This window comes from Lathamus discolor, chromosome 6, assembly GCF_037157495.1.
Source record: "Lathamus discolor isolate bLatDis1 chromosome 6, bLatDis1.hap1, whole genome shotgun sequence".
Taxonomy (NCBI): Eukaryota; Metazoa; Chordata; class Aves; order Psittaciformes; family Psittacidae; genus Lathamus; species Lathamus discolor.
In genome coordinates this window covers 51,219,168-51,235,282 of record NC_088889.1, presented here as the reverse complement: position 1 = coordinate 51,235,282, position 16,115 = coordinate 51,219,168, and the positions used below count along the sequence as shown (strand labels likewise).

At 46.4% G+C, this 16,115-nt stretch overlaps 1 protein-coding gene across 1 annotated transcript in view; it reads right to left on the bottom strand.

The window, feature by feature from the left end:
• Window positions 1-16,115, bottom strand: part of CD151 (CD151 molecule (Raph blood group)) — a 31,011-nt gene that overhangs the window by 11,143 nt on the left and 3,753 nt on the right. The window contains exons 2-4 of the mRNA XM_065682674.1: window positions 6,261-6,380; window positions 1,160-1,263; window positions 585-776 (exon numbers count right to left, since the gene is read on the bottom strand). Coding sequence (XP_065538746.1) covers window positions 585-776; window positions 1,160-1,243 — 276 coding nt within the window. The 5' untranslated portion in view covers window positions 1,244-1,263; window positions 6,261-6,380. The remainder of the gene's footprint in view (window positions 1-584; window positions 777-1,159; window positions 1,264-6,260; window positions 6,381-16,115) is intronic.

Below are 16,115 nucleotides of genomic sequence, written 5' to 3'. Positions count from 1 at the left end.
GCAAGCAGTTTGCCCAGGAAGCAACACAGGGAATGGCATAAAAGCAGCAGCAGATTAGCAAAACAGTGTGGCTTTTTTGTGGAAGCAACACTAAGTTGTTTTGGGGTTTTTTCTGCAACTAAAGAAAATACTCATTGGAAATGCTCTGCTTTTTGACAGCCAAGTGCAAATGTGTGTTTGTTTGGCTTGAACGCACTTTCATTAACAGACAGTTTTGCTACAGCTTTTCCCAAAGAGAATGTGGGATGGGCAGGGAAGAAGGAAGAAAGAAAAGGCACAAGATATTGTTTTGAATAGTTTCAAACAGACATTCTTACACAAGATACCACTATTATGACTATACTTTGTACTTTTGAACCATGCAGTGGTAAGCACATTCTTTATGTGGATGAAAGGAAATACTCTGCCTGTCCCCCAGGACACAGACAGTACTGCTGTTAGGAGCTGGAGGCCTTAGCGGTATTTGCTCTAGGACAAATAAGGTTGGCGCAGAACACAACCAAGACATTTCCCTCCCTCTCAGCATGTTTCAAGAGCAAATGCGGTGAATTCTCCCCAAAACAAAACAACCAAGTGAAACTCACCACTCTTAGCAAATTCCGACGCTCTTTGAAGGTGGCACAGCAACCAAGGATGCCGGTAACCATCACAACCACCCCAGCCACCACCAGAATATAAGCACTTGCAGAGTATGTGCTGGAGGAAAGCAGGCTGATGTAGTCACTCTTCTCAGCTAGGGTCCAGGCACCCACTGCCATCACAGCCCCACCAGCCAGCTGGACAGAGAGAGAGAGAAGCAAGCAAATGAAGGTCATCTGATGCTTGAGTGTCCTAATCTCCTAGAGCAACTGGACTGGGATGCCAGGATGTGTTTCAGCTCCATAAGATGAGCCAGAGATTATCTACACTAAAGGAAGAACCCCCAGAGGTCTCACCACGATGGGGAGTGGGCCACAGTACACTGGGAGGGACTGGGCTTCAAGGCGGCCAGCTTAGCACCCCAGGCAGCCTTAGATGCAAGCCATCTGAAGCATCTATCTGTGTACAGCAATTCACACCTGAGCCTTCCCAAACGTAGTTACACTGTTAGATTTTTGTGCCCCAACACCAAAACTGAAGTGCCATTTCCATGCCTCTAAAACAGACTGAATTTTCTTACCCAGAAAAAGAAGTTGAAGATGAAGAGCAGGTACTTGAGACAGATGGTCCCACATGTTTCCTTCTTTTCCGTATATTCACGCATCTTCCTGGCTCAGCAAGTTCCTGGAAATAAAAAAAAAAGAGAATCAGAAAACTTGAATCAGTCATCACACCCCTTCTCCCAAAAGGTCAGCATTACTGCTCTCCTCCTGCGAGAACTCACACTTCTGACCTTTTCCTGAAGGAAGACAGTAAGCAAGCCATTCAACTAACTTCAGGGGTGCTAGACAGTGCTTGCTTAGATAAAAAGCTCTTGTATCCATGTGGGTGACCTACACAGTGCGAGACCTCACACATATGAAAGGAAGACAGATGGCACCAGCATGTGGCCTTCCTGTACTGCCTTCATCCTCCTTTTCTCTCCCTACCCTGCTGTCATTTCTGGAGACTCATTTCACTTCAGATCGATACTTGCAGTGAATGAATCAGACCTACTGTCATTTGAGTGATCAAGTCAAAACCAAGAATTATGATCAATGTTATGGTAAGGAAACTTCAGCATAGTTCATGCTGACCTCTCCCTCTTTGAACTGAAACAAATGAAATGCCAGACCTGTCAGCCAGAAAATCCAAGTATCTGGCTCCTAACTGCAGCCTGTAACTGCCGTTTCTGAAGGCAGCAACAGAAACCTCTGTCCTTAACATTTATGGAATAATCTGTCTCCAAAGAATACACTATCCTCACTGACATTAGTTACAACTGCCTTAAATAGATCCCTCTCTACGTTTTGGGTATTTTTAATCTTTACAACCGTAACGGGGAATGTTTTTGTTATCCGCTCAAATGCCCTCTCCTTTCTGAATCCCCACAATGTGTTGGAGTCATTAATTTTTTTTCACTTTGTTTATTTCTCCCACATATACATAACAAATGGGAATTCATTGTGGGTCAGTCCCCATGCAGCGTACCAGACCTGCTACACTCTTGAACAGGTTTCTCAGCACTAGGGCTACAACAAGTGCAGCCCATGTCACAGGCTGCACATCTAGTGGCTACCAGGTTGGGTCAGGCAGTATTATCTTTGCTGCTACATTGCTAAAATCTGGCTTTAGAGCCAGGTGAATAAGGCTGGGAACAGCAGTTGCCCACTCTGCAGCATAAATGTATTTTATTCGCAGGGAACTGTTTCCTTCTGCTTCATGCCAGACCACTCAAAAACCTCAGCCATGCCTGTGCTTCAGAAATTAATAAATCAAGCTAACAGGGAAAACAAGGGTGAGAACAGGCTTCAGTCCCACCCATGCCCGTCCCCGGTCCCCACTTTGCAAGAAAACATTTTTCTCTAGAAGAACATCTGGCAACAGCAGTTGGCAGCAGAAGGCTATTTCACTGCCAAAGGGGGCAGCTCTGAGATGGTGGCATATATCAAGGAGAATAACCCTTCAGAGTTATCTTCAGAAGAGATCAGAACCTCCAGCAATGCTCAAATGAATTACCATGCTGCAGCACAAAAAGGCCCAGGGCAGTGGGGAGGGCTGGATGCTGGTGGTACTATGTGCACTGAAGAGACTTGTAAATTCTCAATGAGAAGACGCCCTGTGAATGCAGTGCTCATGGGAGGTGACAGATTTACAGCTCCCAGAGGCTTCATTTAGCCACAGGACAGGCACGGCAGCAGCGAGGCAGGCTCCTGCAGCCACACACGCCTGCACAACCTAGAACAGGTACATCTGCCCAGAGCAGAGATGCCTTCCAGTAACACCCTCTAAGGATTGTGCTTGGCTTTTTGCCCACCCCTTCTAACATCAGGGCTGCATTTAGAGGGAAATGCACCACAGGTCTGCTGAAACTGACCCTGGTTCAGATCACTGACAGCCAAGAGGATGGTAACAATGCTCACTGTGCTGGCTACCCTCTTGCTGAAGAAGATTTCAGGAACCTTTCCTCCTTTCCCTCAAATTACATCCTCTACCACAAAACAAAACAAAAACACCAAAAAACCCCCACCAAAAAACACACCGAAAAAACAAAACAAAAATAAAGAAGAAGCCACTACAGTTATTTCCACGTATAAGCACAGAGCAGCTGCCAGGCCATAGCGAGGGATGCTAACTTGTCCCTCCTTCTGATCTGAAAGCTCAGAAATCCCAGGTCGAGACCGAGCTGCATGTTATGCTGGGTGAGGACTGGGCAGACACATAGCTGAGACTGTACTTGCATTCAGATAGCAAACAGTCTGAGATTTTCCTCAAGACTGCAGGTCCTGCTCCACTGAGCACCACATACAGGTCTTTCAGGCCAGCTTGGCTTCACTGCCAGGATGAGAGGATCTGTCTGTTTCCAGAAAGCTGGCAGGCAACAGCTGCAGGTTTATAAACCACGGTGATTCACACAGGGATGGCAGGCCATGAATCAGAAAGCAATCAAGGCTGTCTCCTGTCTGATCTATCCTTCCTAGCCACGAGCAGAGCTGGTGGCACTGGCTGCCTCTGCATGCTTAATGACTCACCCAGTGAGCTATTCAGGGAAAGGCAGCCCTCCCTAGACCCTTTTTGGAAGTCAAGTGTTTGTGCTCATGGCCTCCCACAGGGTGGGGCTGCCTCCCCTCACCTGCAAAGACAGGGTCTGGCTTTAGGGAGCTACATTGGACTTCAGGGAATGCAAGTGAGAGCAGGACAGCCCGGTGAAACGTCTCTCCCTGAGAGCCCAGGCAGTGGAGGAGGGAGCCACAACGGGCTAAGGGTGACCCGGGGCTCTGAGCCTCATGGTCCCAAAGAACACAGAGGTGTTGATCTGTGCCACAGCACCAAGATGAATATGTGGGGCCTCATCCTGAATTCAGTGACATAACCAGGTTCTCTTGGCTTCAGTCATCTTTATAACAGACTTCCAGAAATGAGACAAGCCACTCGTGAAACCAGACAAGAAGCAGCAACATTAAGTAACACACATGCTTATGCTCTATTTTAAAACACTGAGGCAAAGGTCTATTCTGAATCACATTGATAATTATAAATTATCTCTCCAGAAGACAGAAAATGGCAAGCTGTGCCACAGGGGTGTATTTACAAATGCATAACAACATATTAATTATACATGAGCTTCATAATGGGAAGTGCTTTGCTAACTGAAAAAGTGGTTAGAAGACCAAAAGTACTTCTGTAATGAAGTTCACTTGGTCCAATCCAATAGACAGTAGCTTCATGGGCAAGTCATATTTGAGCAAGCATTCATTGGATACAGGCTGTGAACTTTTGCTACAGAATGGGGAGAAGTATTCCTATGTAATTCACCACTAATTAACAACAGGTTACTAGTATTACCCACCAATTGCAGTGTAAGTAACAAGGAGAAATAGTACTCTAAAACTAAATGCACAAAGAGGAAAAAAAACCAAGGACAAACTCAGTGTGACAGAACCTGCACATGAATCCAAATGTTCACTCTGACACAGATTTTCTGCATGAACTCAGGCAAGTCCCTTAGTGTGTCCCTTGCCTCTGCTCTTCCTCCCCAGTGCAGGACCCCCACCTTTCCCTAAACCCAGTGATGTTGCAAGGATCTGCACAGAGAACCCCTGCCAACAGAGTAATGCCAGCTGCAAGGCATGACAAACTCCAGGTTATTGGTGTATTGGCAAAAGCCCTACAGCAACACAATTTCACTGCCTCAAAAGTGCTTTTGTCAGTATAGGCTACTTTAGCCAGTCAACTGGAACATCTTCTGGGGTTAGTAAAATCCATACTCATTCTGCCCTGTCTGACTGCAAGCCACAACCTTGCAGGTGCATAAGAACACACAGTGCATGACTGCCAGGCAAGGCAGGGGTCAATTCAAAAGTTAAACCATTCCATGGCCTGATTTTCTTGGGCTCTCATCCTACTGGACTGAACCCTTATGTCGAACCAGACAACATGAATGCACCAGAAGCTGAGCAATTCAATTTCAGTTTTGGATGCTGAGCACCTGGGAACACAAGCACTGTGCTAACAGCTGTTTTGTTGTGCTGAACCACCTAAAATCTCAATGGCAAGGCTCGCTCTGGTTATCCCACATCGGACCACTGTCCCAAATCAGACCACAGTCTTGCACTGACCAAAACTGTATTTTTATTTGCAGTCCCAAAGGCGCATACGGGCCCATACCCACATCCCAGTTCAGAATGCACGTGGCCTGCACACATGCACGCTCCTGCTGGATAGACATTCATTTAGTCATCACAGGCACTGCTTGGTACATTTGTCTCAACTTGCACAGTAACAGTACTTAATTAAACAGCAAAGTAAGTCAGGCCTGCAGGCTTTTTCTGTACAACCTGCCCTAAGGCAGCATCTGACAGATGGGGAAGAAACAATGCCAAAACAAATGAAATAGCTCCCAGGCCATTAAAAGCATCATTACTTTTAAGCATTGATTTTTGAATGATAGCAAGAAAACTGGTATCCAATGCATCAGTGATGTCTACCTCACAGATAACTTGTATGCCAGAAGTTAGGTAACTTCTAACATCTTTGCCAACACACACAAAAAAGACTTGCTGCAGGAAATCCTGCTGCACCTACACAAATATGAAAGCACAGTTTCAAAGGGCTGTAAATCCAACATTGTCAGTCCCCTGCTAATAAAGTCACCTCACACACCCAGTGCGCATGCTGATGGCCTAGAGGGCACAGCTCAGCTATGCTGGATAATCCTGGCCCTAAGGTAGGTCTTTGCAAACAAGGCAGACAACCCTTCCTTGGGTATATGCAATGTAGGTGTGGGCCAATAACCTATTATCTTCAGCAAACTGAGTGACGACCTCATTCTCCAATAAGGCAACTCCAACCTTTCCAGCCTTTGAAAACATGATCTAAGCTCCCTTTCTGTAAGAGCAAAATATTACCATGACCACCACTAACCTACCCCACTGAACCTTCTCAGAAAAGGCCTCCAGCTGCTTATCATCTTGCCAGCTCATCTCACACAGCTCAGAATGCAGCCAGAAGTGATTCAGTAAAGCCTTCCCAGGAAAGGAATTCTAAATTTTACTGTTTGAAAGCTCCAATTTACACAACTACTGAGTGCAAGTATCCATCCCAAACCAACAGCAGACATAGGTCAACGGTCTTGCACTGACCTCTCACCACTAAAGCAGCTCACAGCACCAGTGCAAACGTTCTATCTTCTGTAAGTGCCTTCTTCCACCCCTCTCTTCTTGCTGGCCTTGATCCTCTGCTGGAATCAGGAAAGCAGAAAGCTGAAAAAGAGATATGCAGAAAAACATTAACTATGTAAAAAAATATTTTGGGTATCAATATTTGATAACACACTTTGCCATAAATTTCTCCTTTTAATAAAGTACATGACTACAAAATACACCTTATGAAAGCATTTGATTAAACTGCAGTGTGTGCACTGGATAAGTAGGGAGAAGAGCCAAACTGTGGCACTGGGAGCACGAAGACATTCTGATGGTAGGAAGCTATCAGAACAGGTTTATATTCACTGCTGCATTCTGTAAACAGAGCGCCTGCAAAGAAAAAGCACACTAGGAAGTCATCATTTTCTTCAGGCTCTATCCCTGCTCAAGTATAATCAAGACACAGGTGTTAAGCACCATGGCAGGCACTGCTGGAAAACAGCTTCCCTGAATTCACCTGCCACTGCCAGCCCCACTAGAGCAAGCTTCAACTTCCCAGTGTAAACGCACTGTACCTCCCTCAGATAAGCAAAAAGCCACAGTGAGTTGGAACTGGAGTTATTTCTCTATAGCCTTACTACATTTATCATAAGAGTCTTAGAATGGTTTGGGTTGGAGGGGGCCTCTGAAAATTAGCCAGTCTGACCCTCTGCAATGAGCACAGACATCTTCATCAGGATGCTCAGAGTCCTGTCTAGCCTGACCTTGAATGTTTCCAGGGATGTGGCATCTACCACCTCCCTGGGCAACCTGTTCATGTTTCATCACCCTCATTATAAAAACTTTTTTCCTTAAATCTAGTATGAATCTGCCCTCTTTTAGTTTAAATCCATTACCTTTTTTCCTATCACTACAGGCCCTGCTAAAATGTCTGTCCCCACCTTTCTCAGAAGTCCCTTCCAATTATTGAAAGGCCACAATAAGATCTCTCTGGAGCCTTCTCTTCTCCAGGCTGGACAACCCCAACTCTCTCAGCCATTACTCCTGAGAGAGGTGCTTCCTCTCTCTGATCATTTTCATGGCCCTCCTCTGGACCTGCTCAAATAGGTCCATGTCTTTCTTGCACTGAGGACTTCATAGTTGGATGCAGTGCTTCAGGTGTGGTCCCACCAGAGCGGAACAGACATGTCAGCCACACCACTTCGCTTGGTGTCATCTGCAAACTTCCTGAGGGTGTACTTGATCCCCCTGTCCATGTCACTGATGGACAAGTATGGATCATTGAGACACCATTCATCACTGACCTTAATCCAGGCATTTCTGTGGAGGCAACTATGCTGCATAAGGCTGCTGTATGGGAAAATGGCCTCTAGCATCCCCTCTGTCCCCTGCTTTTCTACAATAGAAGGTCCCTAATTTTTTGCAATCATTTGTACCACCACATCCTCAGCCATCCCATCCTCGTCCCACAGCAGGCAGGTTCAATTTTTCCCTGCAATGCTTCCATGGGCATTGTGGGCAGCAGGATGCAAAGGGTAAGAGAAAAGCATTCTTCCTCCCTAACCTGTTTGGATACAGAATTTAATGATGCTTTGAGCTACAGCCTGACACTAACTTACTTTCTTATCTATTGCCCATAGCAGGGTATGGAAGCAGTAATACTTCCTGACTTGCCTGCGAGGGATAATGAGGTATTTGCAAGCCACTAGGAAGAGAAAGTTACTTTTAATTAGCAGATCAAATTTAACATAATTCATGAACTCATTAACTTCCTATTACTTTCAAAGGGAGGCTCCTGCAGGCCTTTATGGAGCGTAGTATGGGAGATATACCTTCATTTATAATCAGCTTGGATTACCCCTGCTTCCATTCTCTGTGAAAAGATAAGAGCTAGAAACCTGTTGATTCACATACTATGTAGCCTCCAGTCCACAAAAACATTGCTTGAGAGAAGCAGTGGAAATCCCAGCACCTGAGCCACTGAGAAACAGGCTAAACACAATCCTGGAATCATTAATTAAAGATCAGACAACGGAGTTTTCTGAGAAACTGGGAAAGGCACAGGCAGTGTGGTCACCTGCAAAGCACGCAATAGGTCTGAAGCACCTTCAGCCCCAAGGCTGGCAGGAAACTCTTCTTGAGCAGCCCCTGTGCCCTCCCATTTCTCCATCTGCTTCATGCTGCTCCCACACTCCTTCCAGAAGAGAAAACCCACCCAGGATGCAAAGCTGAACGCCTTCTACCTCAGCATGCTGGAATGTGCTGGAAACTCTGAAGTACTTGTGCCTCTAGGGCTGGGGAGAAGGCAAAATACAAGCCACGCATCCAGTGAGGCAAAGAAGCTCCTTCTCAGGAACTGTCATTTATAGTTGTGTGTGTGGCAGGCACACAGAACAGATTTTTGTCCAAAACCCTTCTCCCTGACCTCCACATGGAAGCTGAACTCATTTGGCACTGCTGAATGAGATTCCCCAGACCACAGTTTGGAAACTGCCTTTATCTCCTGCCTGTTGTCTAAACTGATTACATGCTCCTGAGGGCATGGAGTCATCTTCCTTGACTGTACAGTGCCTAGCACAAAAGGATCTCACCCTGAGCCTTTTAGGGGCTGCTGAGAAGTGAGAAATACAAAGCAACACTTTAGAGCCACATCACCTGCTCCTCCTAGCAATGTGCACAGTGGTTCTGGGAGAGGTGGAGACAACCTGGAAAGCCAGCTATATTCAAGAAGTAGTAAGATCTCTTGGAGATCTTTGGCAGGCCCCACTTGGCTCTATGTCTCAACTGGGATAGCACCTCCCTGAAGAACTTAAGAGTAAGCAAGATCCCAGCCTGGGAGTTTGGGAGGATCTTGCCTCAACATTCTCTTGGTCTAGGCATCACCTCCACAGGAACGTCACAGTCCTGCTGTCACCCCTCAGCACACTTGCCAAATTCCTCCTTTCTTCTACCCTGGTTTGAGCTGCTGTGTTTTGAATAGACCCCTCAAGAGACATGAAGACCCTTAACTCCTGCTAATTTTGATGAGTCAGGTATCCAGCACTGTGTGCCTAGCACACCTCAGGAGCCACCTGCTCTTCAAGACAAAACCTGTCTCTCAGGGAAAGAGCACTTGGCACTTCCACTCATGCTTTTCAAGACTATTTACTCCCCAGGGGAGGGACTTACTGAAGCATAAATAACAGCGAATGTACATTTCAAACTCAGCAAGGATTTACTGGACATTTACCTGTGAACTAGGCGTGTTATGAGGAGGTTAGTCAAACCTGGGCAAGGTGATGGCTGGCCTCAGGATCCTTGGGGATAAAAGGGACCTTTGTGTAAAACAAATTACACAACCATTCAGAAAAAGAAAGCATGAGACAGAAAGAGTGATCAAACATGCCTGGGACTGTGTGTGTCTGTGCTCCAGCACTATTCCACTACAAAGCAAACAAAAACCCTTCATAGGGCTTTCTGGTCCACACAAAACATACACACCCAGCCACATCCAGAGAGCAGAAAGCCCCTGCCTGCTGCTCCCAGAAGCTGATAAACAGGGAAGTAAGCAGCCTCTCCAAGCACCCAGTCTTCATCTGAAGTGGAAAGCAGGCCAGAGATGGGCATGCACTGTGCAACCAACAGGAACTCTTGCTGTGTCAAACAACATCCTCTTGTATCTCATAAGGCCTCCTTTATCCTGAAGGATCCCAAAGCACTTTACACTATTTATACACAGGAGGCACTTCACTAGTCATTGAACCAAGGAGAGGAACAATAACTCTCTTTTTCTCTCACTCAAAGCACAAGAAATCAGTGCCTGGTGTGTGTTTGCAGAGAGCTCATAGCAATGAGGGTTTGCCATGGCGAGGAACAATTGCTCAGATAGGTCAGGGTTAGCCCACAGACAAGACAAACTCTCCACTGCAGCCTTCCACTGGTAGTTTAAATTCTATTTTCTCATCTCTGTTCATAGGCCCTGTGGGGTCTGTGAGCATTTTTGTTTCATTTGTGTTTTTGTGGGGGGTTGGTTTGTTGGGTTTTTTTTTTTTTTTACACAGGGCTTTGTCTGCCCTGGAGAACTTACCAGTAGCATTCATCCACTCTTCTAAACAAAAAACTTTGGGCAGAATCAGCTTTCTGCCTGATCCCTTCCTAATCATTACATTCATTTCCAGCAAAGCTGCTGGGCCCTCAGTGTTTTCAGGGGGTGCTCACAAAACCTCCCTGCCCCACAGCCACGCCAGTACTACGACCAAGCCAACAAGCACTAAAAATCCTCCCAGCCCCATCAAAACCTATTCAGGCAATTCTGTTACATGAATTTAAAGCACGCTCCAAATAACGCAGCAATGATAACCATTTGTTCACTCTCTACAAACAGCTGGGTTTTTACTCAGGGCAAACACTAACCTAAGAACACAAGCTGTGCTGTAGTTAGTGCACAGTCACTCAAAATTTGGCTGCAGTCTCACTGCAGAGGTACTTTCCGTTTCATTCCCTACAAGTCTCTGCAGTGAAAAAGTGACAAGCTGAAAGTGGGCAGATTTCCTACCTATCCACAGCATCAGGTGCACATCGCATGGCAGGCCATCACCTTCACCTCACCAAGCTCTATAGGGATGCTAGGGAGGGACTCTTCATCAGGGACTGTAGTGACAGGACAAGGGGTAACGGGTTAAAACTTAAACAGGGGAAGTTTAGATTGGATATAAGGAGGAAATTCTTTCCTGTTAGGGTGGTGAGACACTGGAATGGGTTGCCCAGGGAAGTTGTGAATGCTCCATCCCTGGCAGCGTTCAAGGCCAGGTTGGACAGAGCCTTGGGTGAGATGGTTTAGTGTGAGGTGTCCCTGCCCATGGCAGGGGGGTTGGAACTAGATGATCTTAAGGTCCTTTCCAACCCTAACTATTCTATGATTGTATGACTCTATGATTCTAAGCTCACAAATGAATCATGGGACTTGAAATCCCACTGTCAAAAAAATACATGCAGCAGTAGTGGAAGAGAAGGCAGGCAGCTGGTTTGTCACCACAGGGTACATTTCTAGCCTCCCAACGACACAATGTTCTATAATCTCACTGCCTGAAAGACCCTTTGCCTCCACAAAGCATCCAAAGGAAGAAAACAAGGTGGCATGTTATAACAGGAGCAGAGAGAAACCAAATGACTCTTCCAGCAGAGAAAAGGGGTAGATTTGTTCTCCTCACATCTCAACATCCATCCTTCATCTGCCAAGCTGTTCTGTCCTCTGGAAGACATTGCAGAGCACAAAGCTGTAGAACGCAGTTTTCAAGCTACTTGTTAGCACTGCCCTGCTGTGCCTGAGACACTTGACTGCAGACAGCACAAAGCAGGAAATGCCCAATAAGCTGTCACCAGCTTTAGCTTTCATACAAAACTTGTTTTACTTTGAGTAGTCTGTTCATGTTCACACTTTCTGTGGTGTAAACAAGCAAAGCAAAAGACCCCAGGGCTAGCCCACAAATCTCTCTCAGGTAGCCTGCCTCTGTTTCAACTTCACAAAGATTATATTTTAAAGCAACTGAGAAGGGATTTAAGAGTGGAAACTAAGGGTAACAGTCTTACCACTTCAGCTATGTTGCTGATTAGCTCAGGACTGGTGCTAGCCGCGCCAGACAAAATCTGTGTCAGAGTCAGCACCTGCAGCCATAGGAACAGGGCAACATACTCTGCAGCACCCCAGTGCACTGAAGAAAAGAGAACATCATGCAGCCACAGGATGAGGTGACAGCAGCTCTCACCCCAGCATGGCAGCTAGAGAGATACTGGTATCATCCTCCAGAGCCTCCCTTCCTATCCAGGACAGCCACCTCACGCAGGAACACTCTCCCACCTGGAATTACCCACTTTGCTAACAGCAGAGCCAGGAATGGCCAAGAAGTCTCTTCTGACCATTGGTCCTCATATACCCCCCAACATCCATGTCTCCTAGGGTGTTTCGGAGCAATCATTGAATGCTTTGAGGAGCTATATTCCTCTCCAGAGCTAAAAACACTTTATTAGCCTCAGATCAAATATCAAGCAAAGTCAAGGGCAAATTAAATGACATTTCATTTCCCAGATCTGTAAGTCCAAGTTCATAGGAGCTGTCTCTCCTGTTGCTATAGGAGCAATGCTGCAGACAATGCTCAATCCATGCTGATTAAGGCTGCCTTGAAAAGGCCCATTCTTCCAGTAAAAATTAAACAACCCCCAGCCAAAAATAAAACATTCCTCCCCCTTCCGCCCCGCTCTTGTGTAGCAGGTTTTAATGACTTCACCAAAACCATTTACACAGCTGTTTTCAGACCAGGCTGCAAACTTGACAGGGAGGCACCAGCATGTGAATAAACAACAAGGAGGCCAGGGCTGTCCTCCAGGCAATTACTTGCTGGCCCTTCTCCAAGGCAGGGGGCAGGCAGACAAAAAGAAGCCCCTGACCCCAGAGCACACGCCAACAAGCTCTAAAGAAATCCCCCAGCCCCAAGCCATCAACCACTTCTCTGAGACACCTCGCTCTGCTGGTTTGTCCACAGACCTGCACCAGGAGTGGGGCTTGCTTGGCTCCTCCCCATGACTTCAAAGGAACACACAGGCAAAGGGCAGCTCTCCATGAAGGGTACAGGGCTATAATCAGAACAGAAACTTTGGCAAGGCTATCTCAGCATATCATCCACTTCATTTAGAGCTGGCAGGCACAAGTAACTGGAAAAGGGTTCCTCTAACAGATGCCAGCACAAACCAGCTGGACTTCAAACGAAGCCGGGAAATCCTGCAGGGGATTTCTTTACCAACCCACCCTCAGGTTACCATAGCCCTACATGAAGAAGCTTCATTAAAGGAAAGCTTAAAAGGAGTTTGAAACTTAATTCCCCCCTCCACCTGATTTACAGGTCAATTTGCCAGCCAAGACCATATCAATTCATCTGATGGCGTGTTATTTTAAAGGTTAAAATTTTCAAAGCTAAAAGTACTCCATTCTACAACTCTGGGACACCCTGGATTAACCTTCAAATACTAGGAATACTCAAGAAGACTTCAGGAGATGGGAGAAACTACATACTTTTTGCCCTTAGGAGCCTCTCCAAATGTTACTGGCACATACTCAGCATTCAGAGTACTTCTCTGAGCTCAGCAGAAAGCAGCAGAGTATTTTCCTCCCGACTGTAGAAGCAGGAACATGGCAAGCATCCGACATTGGGCAGACTTATTATCCATCTCTCAATGCAGCCCATGCCATTAGTAAGCAGGAGGAGAAAAGCAGTCCACAGCATGGCTCAGTTGTAGGTTTTTAAAGACACTTAAGTAAGTCCTTAAACATTAAAAGCAAAACACACTCAGAGAAAATCTAGGAGCAACACAGCAAAAATTCAGAAGAAACTGAGTAACTACCTTCACTCTGACCTGAGTTTCAGCCAGTACTGGATGCCCACTGTGAAAATTAGGCCCCTGTAGTATATCAAGGGATACAGGAACCCAGAAAATAGAAGTCACTTCATGCTTTGAAGAATTTAGATAAAACTCTAAAATTCATGCTGGAAGTAACCAGGGTAATTCTGCCACAGAAAATAATCTTCCTATTACTGACCTCAAATGAAGGTAGCCCTGACCACTCAGGGCTACCTTCCTGCCACTCAGAAAACTCATCACTGCAGTGGCATATGTGCACACATCAGAGGTAAGCCCCCAGAGAGCACACAATGGACAGAGCAGGCTTTTGTTAGGCTCTCCAGAGCCCATTCCCGAGGCTGAGCACAGCTTCATTCCCAACTTACAGCAGAGGAGCTTGATAGGATGCTTGTACTCTTTCCCTGCTTGGGAGGAGAGAAAAACCAGCAAACTGGGACTCCAAGGCACAGAAACCAGACTGACAGTTCCTCCTCCCCAAATACAGAAAGAGGTCCTCCCAGTAACTGGAAATTTGTTCTTCCAGAACCCCTCTGAGTAGGAAAGGTAAATCAGAGACCACATAAAATTTCTTACCTCACCTCCAGCAGACCTCTCATCTATGCAAAGTCTCCCAACAAAGATGGAAGAGTGCTAGTCTATATAGCAGATGGGGACCTGCAACTAATCAGAGCTTCCAGCCTGCTGGGAGCTTAACTCAGCAAGTTGTACTTCCACACAGGACTGGACTCATCCCTTCTATGCTACAATAGCCAAACCCACAACCTTGAAGACCAACACTTTCCCATACACATGTTCCTTGTGCACAGCACTTGACACATAAACACAAGATCCATTCCTGCTCCAGAGATGGCAGCTCCAGGGCAGTGCTTGCCACACACGTCTGTGTATCCAGCTTCTATGCTTGCCGTATGCTGCTGGACTGCACACACTGGTCCTCCTCACCTCCCTGCTCTGTGTGCAGCCATGGAGAAATACAGCAAGTCACATTTGTTTCCAGGGCAATGGCTGGGGGAGATATGGGATATGAATTCCTCCCTTCTGGATTCTACCAAAGCTAGGAAGAAATACTGACATTCACAAGCCATGACCCGAAACTACCTTGTCCAGCACTCCAGAAGTCCTGCTCACTGGTTGTCATGCCAGAAATGACAGCATGGCACTCCCACAGCGTCTCCTGAATGTGTTTCTTCCTCTCACCTGTCCCTCTCTTACAGTGGCAAAGACGTCTGGGAAACACGCTGCAGATTTCAGCCCAACTCCACAGCTTCTTACAAGCGTGCATCTTCCACTCTGCAGTTACAGGGACAAACTCCACTGAAGCACAGGCACTTAGAGCCACATAACTTTCCACTGCCAGAGTTCCCCATTGCTCTATATAAAAACAGCTCCCTGCTGCTCTGTTTTCTTTCCTATAAAAGGAAAGAGAACCTGCGCTGGAAAAGTGAACTTTGTTCCTTTTGCATTCAGATCTGGTGCCAGAAATAGATAAGAAACAACAGTAAGTGCTGAACATTTTATGTCACCCATTTCTGGTAGTTTTAGCTTATGAAACCTCATTACTGCTGCCACAAACAATCTGTGGGTCTGAGCAACATTCCCGCTTGCACTTCCCAAACACCTCGTTTCCACTTCTCTTAAGAGGCCCTCCCACATCCAACATCCTCCATGCTCCCTCACTCAGATGCACTCACCTGTTACACCCATGCTCAGCAGGCAGAAAAAGTGACTGGTCGGCAGCCTACATGGATTCAGGCAATACACACTGTGCAAGATTAAAACTGCATCTGCTTGGCTGTACCCTGTTGACAGTGGCTGTGGGTCAACACTCAAATGAATTTAAACAGCTGCCAAGTACCCTCACTTAACCTCCATAGAACAGAATTCCTGATGTCCTTTCTTATCCCACTAGACCAGTATCCTGCCTCCAACAGTGCTCAGCACTGCTGGCATCAAAACTATGCATAAACCACACACATAAATAATACATATATCTCAATAACTCCATGAAGACCTCAGCTGGCATGTCATGGCAGCTACTCATGATTGCATCCCTCTAAGGAGTTGGCTACACTTTGAGGCTCATGTTGAGCTTATTGCACTACTGCCTGAAATGCACTTACGGAGCTGTACAGCACTTCTCCAACCTCAGACTGGAGAGCCCTGGCCACCCAGCCAGCAAGAGAACTTAACTTAGAGGCACAGACCATGCTGATCATATCCAAATGTGGCCCAGACCCCAAACCAAAACTCTTGCTCTGCCATGCAAGGCCAGAGTGCAAAATAGTCATTATCCTCCTGATCATTCTGTCAAGAGTTTTATTACTGTGCAGCAGCCAGGATACAGGACTAATAGGACTCACTGAATTCATTCCCCAGGGTGCCAGGCTGCTGAGATCACAAGCAGAGGAGTCTGGCAGGCAGGACAGAGCAGAGCACTGGCAAGAGAGATGCCCATCAGCA